Source organism: Leptinotarsa decemlineata, unplaced genomic scaffold (assembly GCF_025532065.1).
Source record: "Leptinotarsa decemlineata unplaced genomic scaffold, Ldec_3_MD MMD2_tig00003308_RagTag_RagTag, whole genome shotgun sequence".
In the NCBI taxonomy this organism is placed as follows: Eukaryota; Metazoa; Arthropoda; class Insecta; order Coleoptera; family Chrysomelidae; genus Leptinotarsa; species Leptinotarsa decemlineata.
The window spans coordinates 2,332,462-2,335,777 of record NW_027412586.1 but is presented as its reverse complement, the minus strand read 5'-3'; the positions used below and the strand labels follow the sequence as shown (position 1 = coordinate 2,335,777).

At 31.3% G+C, this 3,316-nt stretch overlaps 1 protein-coding gene across 1 annotated transcript; it reads right to left on the bottom strand.

The window, feature by feature from the left end:
* Nucleotides 1-1,634: 1,634 nt before the first annotated feature.
* Nucleotides 1,635-2,716, bottom strand: LOC111509479 (metaxin-3). Its single transcript, XM_023165238.2, has one exon. It carries the CDS (start codon nt 2,595-2,597, stop codon nt 1,707-1,709), a length of 891 nt encoding a protein of 296 aa, XP_023021006.2. The 5' UTR covers nt 2,598-2,716; the 3' UTR covers nt 1,635-1,706.
* Nucleotides 2,717-3,316: the final 600 nt, after the last annotated feature.

Genomic DNA, 3,316 nt, shown 5'->3' with positions numbered 1-3,316 from the left:
TTTGCTAGTAAATTTGCAAAAAAAAAGAAATCTTAAAAAAATACATGCTGTTTTGCTAACTCAACGTCAAGTTAGCGGTGCAACTTTTTTTATTAAAATTTTCAGAACTCTCAAGTTTGCACTAATTATTCGCTAGTTGGCCGCGGATAAATTTTTTTGTTTGAGGAAATACGAGTTGTATCGCTAACTTGACGTCAAGTTACTGATGCAACTTTTATTATTGAGTTTTCCAGAACTTTCTCAAATACCATTAGTTTGCTCTAATAATTCTTTAATTATTTACGAAGAGAAACATTTCATTTGTTTTTGTTCAACAACTGTTAACATCTTTTATTTTTCTAAATAAAAAGAGAATAATTAGAGCAATCTAATGGTTTTTTCAAAGTTATAGGAAACTCAGTAATAAAAAAGTCGAACCGCTAATTGACGTCAAGTTAGCGGGACAATATTTATATTTTTAAGCAAAAAATAAAGAAATGAAAAAATTATCTATCCTAACTTGACGTCAAGTTGTTTAATATTGCGAAGAATGAAAGATGAAACATGTATTCATTTTATACAAAAAGCTACAGAAGACAAAATAGGATACAGAGCAATTCGTGAATAATTAAAAAAAAAGCAACTCAAGAAACAGCAGATTACAGAGCCATCATGAAATTTTGAAAATCATTGAGTAAATTCTCTCTGGAATTATATTTTGAACTTTGTTGTTATAGTACGCATGCATGTATTCATATAATATCGTACAAAAAGTATGTAATTAAAAAAATCTCTGAAAATAAAAAAAAATCTGGATTACCAGATTGACGTCCAGCATGTATTTTCTGTATTTGGATAGGTTTAAAATTAAGGGGAACAAATTAGGACAGAAAAATATAATTTTTATATATTACAACGAAAATCATGGCGAGTCAAAAGAGAAAATTATCGTTTTCACTTCATTTTCATAGGTACTTTTAACTTTCAAATATAAATATTTTTTTTATAACAATTACTTGACTTATTTCAAATTATTAGCTCTTTTCGAAAGTTTATAGTTTTTAGCTTATGAGTTTTGTCGAGATGAAAAAAATGCCTGATTCGGTATTTTTTTTTATTTAAATTAATAATAAAAATTGAAGAAATTGCTTGATTAAAATCATTCATAACTTTTTTTTCAAATACAAGCTGAAGAAAATAGTTTACCAGAAACAAATACTTTTTTGCCGATGTTGAATTACATGATCTTTTCTATCTTTTGAAAGATATTTTATATAAGTAATTTCATTAAATTCATTACTTAGGAAACTGTGCAAATTAACCTATAAAATATCTATAGTTATTAGTTGGAAATGGTATAAAAAAATATTAATATATGTATAGATTTAACGGGGCTGTTAATAGCTGCTTTCAGTTTTCCCTGAAATATATTTATTTCATGCCTCCACGTTTATTGACAATACCTACCTATTCATCAAAGTTTTGATGAGGTGAAATAAATAATTTTTTATAATTCTTGTAGAAGCACCCAAAAATCATACCTGAATTAAGTACTTTTCAATGAATTAAATTAATCACTTTTGGAGGGTGAAATGGTTTTTTTAAATACGATTTGCCAACCAATTGAAGGTAATGGACCTTCAATGATATGAAGATTTCAATAATATCAGTCTTTATTGGAACATGACACAGATAAATGTTCAACAAATATCTACAAAAATGACTTTTCAATATAATACTCTGGTGGAAAAAAGCCCTCGATTGAATGCAAATCCTAATGCTAATGTGGTAGCACTGAGAGTCAAAATTAGTATGGCCACATAAGAAACTTCTTCATCACTGGTTTTCACTTTTTCTTCCACTCTCAGATACTTCGGTCCACGAGGAAGATTTCGAAAATACTTGGCATCAATTCTTTTCACTAGATTCTTCAAGTTTGGCCACATAGTGAGAATAGTCAAAATATCATTGGACGGGAAAGGAAGTTTCATAAACGGCGATACATATGAATAAACGATAATATCTAAACTTGTCGGATCGGTACCGTGAAAGTAATCAGAATTTCCCAATCTTGTAGACAAACTTGACAAACACTCGAGGGCTGCTCGTTGCAGAAATTCCTTGATAACATCCAAATTAGTCTCAGTTGGGTACAAACTTTCTATTAGAGCCTGCGACTTTTCTTTGAACCTCCTAGTATGCAAGTAATTGAAGGGAAACGGGAGAGCTTTCATAAACCACACACTAGTAAATTCCTCCGAGTTTCTTTGATCCACCCAGTAATAGAACTCCAACACAGGTTTCAGTTTCGAGAGCACTAAATTCGTTATCGCAAGAGTTTCACTGCACTGCTTCGCTGTCAGATTTCCGTCTAGGTTATAATTCAATGTTCGCAGATACAACACACTTTCGTTGAATGATTTGAACTGTAAATTCTTATGAACGAAACTCGGGGCACTGTAAAATGTACATTGTTTCACGCTGTCAAGCAGACGAACCTGAACTGGGACCCCCGCTATCGTCGTATACACTATCGATTTTAGACATTCTATGTCGACCGACGGCAACGAGAAATCACCATCGTAAACTACCAACTGAAATTTATCTTGAACACTCATTTTTACGTGGAATTTTTTCGATTATTGCAGTGTTTTCACATGAAAATGTTGTGAGACAATCTCGCCATTAGTTGAGGTTACCGTAACTACATGACACAAAAGAATGTCAAATTGGAGAATGCGAGAAACTGTCGGTAAAATAGGACGCAAGCGTCAGTGGCGGAGCAGCGTTCCGAATCGAGGAATAATTCGTTCTGGTGAAATAACCGGATTACTAGTTTTGTTGCCAACTCTCGTAGTAAAAAAGACCAGGTGTGTTTTTGAATTTACGATCATTCATTCAATGAACCAAATTCAATACGGATTTGAATCAGAATCCAGGTATTTTTTGTCAGTTTGAAGGTGATTGACAATGTTTCATGATGAATTTCAGTGGTTCAAACTTCCATTGTCTACTATATAAAATGATTTGAAATCCCTGAAACAACTAAAAAAGAAAAATTGAAAATGAATAGCTGAAAATAACAATTATATTAACCAAAATAAACCTGAAATGAAATAATAGTGAAATAAAATACAAGTAAAAATAGAACAATTGAATGAATAAAAATGAAGAAATAAAAAAAGGAAATAAAAATAAAAAGTGGAGAGATTCCAAGTCACGTTAGTTCACGACGTTTCGATTGTTAGTATCTGCAATCGTCTTCGGGTGATGACTTTTCAATTCTTCTTTTTTAGTTGTTTCAGGGATTTCAAATCATTTTATATAGTAGACAATG